The sequence below is a fragment of the Fukomys damarensis genome, unplaced genomic scaffold, assembly GCF_012274545.1.
Source record: "Fukomys damarensis isolate Sample0158 unplaced genomic scaffold, DMR_v1.0_HiC HiC_scaffold_20, whole genome shotgun sequence".
In the NCBI taxonomy this organism is placed as follows: domain Eukaryota; kingdom Metazoa; phylum Chordata; class Mammalia; order Rodentia; family Bathyergidae; genus Fukomys; species Fukomys damarensis.
The window spans coordinates 3,579,692-3,580,143 of NW_022900932.1; the positions used below are offsets into that span (position 1 = coordinate 3,579,692).

The window sequence follows — 452 nt, forward strand, 5'->3', positions numbered from 1 at the left end:
CCAGTTGCGCTTGTGCAGTGCACAACCCGCACAGCCGAAAAGGTGGCCCAGGGAGTCCAGGACAGGACACATGTTCCTTTAATGTGTGTTTAGCAAACAGAAAAGGGAGACGAGTTATCCAGAATCCCACCACCTATAGAGCGCGAATCCCTGCTGAGACTTCGGTGTCTGCCTCAGGGGGAGTTCTCCGTCTACACGCGAATCCCGAGGCTCGCTGGCGTGTCGTGCTGTGCGGTGTTTCCTGCTAGTTCTGGGAGCAACAGGAGGCCGAGGCGGAGCCCTGTGTCCCATGCACCGCGCTGGCCGGCAGAGGGAGACACTCACTGTTGAGCGGCGGCGGCAGGGGCGGCTGGACGGGGTAGGCTGGCTGCGCGAAGGGCTTGATGCTGCGGGGGGACCAATGGACGCGCGCAGTTAGACCCCGGTCGCCCGCCACCTGTCCACGCGAAGAG

At 62.8% G+C, this 452-nt stretch overlaps 1 protein-coding gene across 3 annotated transcripts in view; it reads right to left on the reverse strand.

Moving 5' to 3' along the window:
- Positions 1 to 6: 6 nt before the first annotated feature.
- Tead3 (TEA domain transcription factor 3) overlaps positions 7 to 452 on the reverse strand; it is a 5,245-nt gene continuing 4,799 nt past the window's right edge. For all 3 annotated transcript variants that reach the window (XM_033766555.1, XM_033766554.1, XM_033766553.1), the window contains one exon: positions 7 to 386. In XM_033766555.1, the coding sequence (XP_033622446.1) occupies positions 245 to 386 (142 nt within the window). In that variant the 3' untranslated portion in view covers positions 7 to 244. The remainder of the gene's footprint in view (positions 387 to 452) is intronic.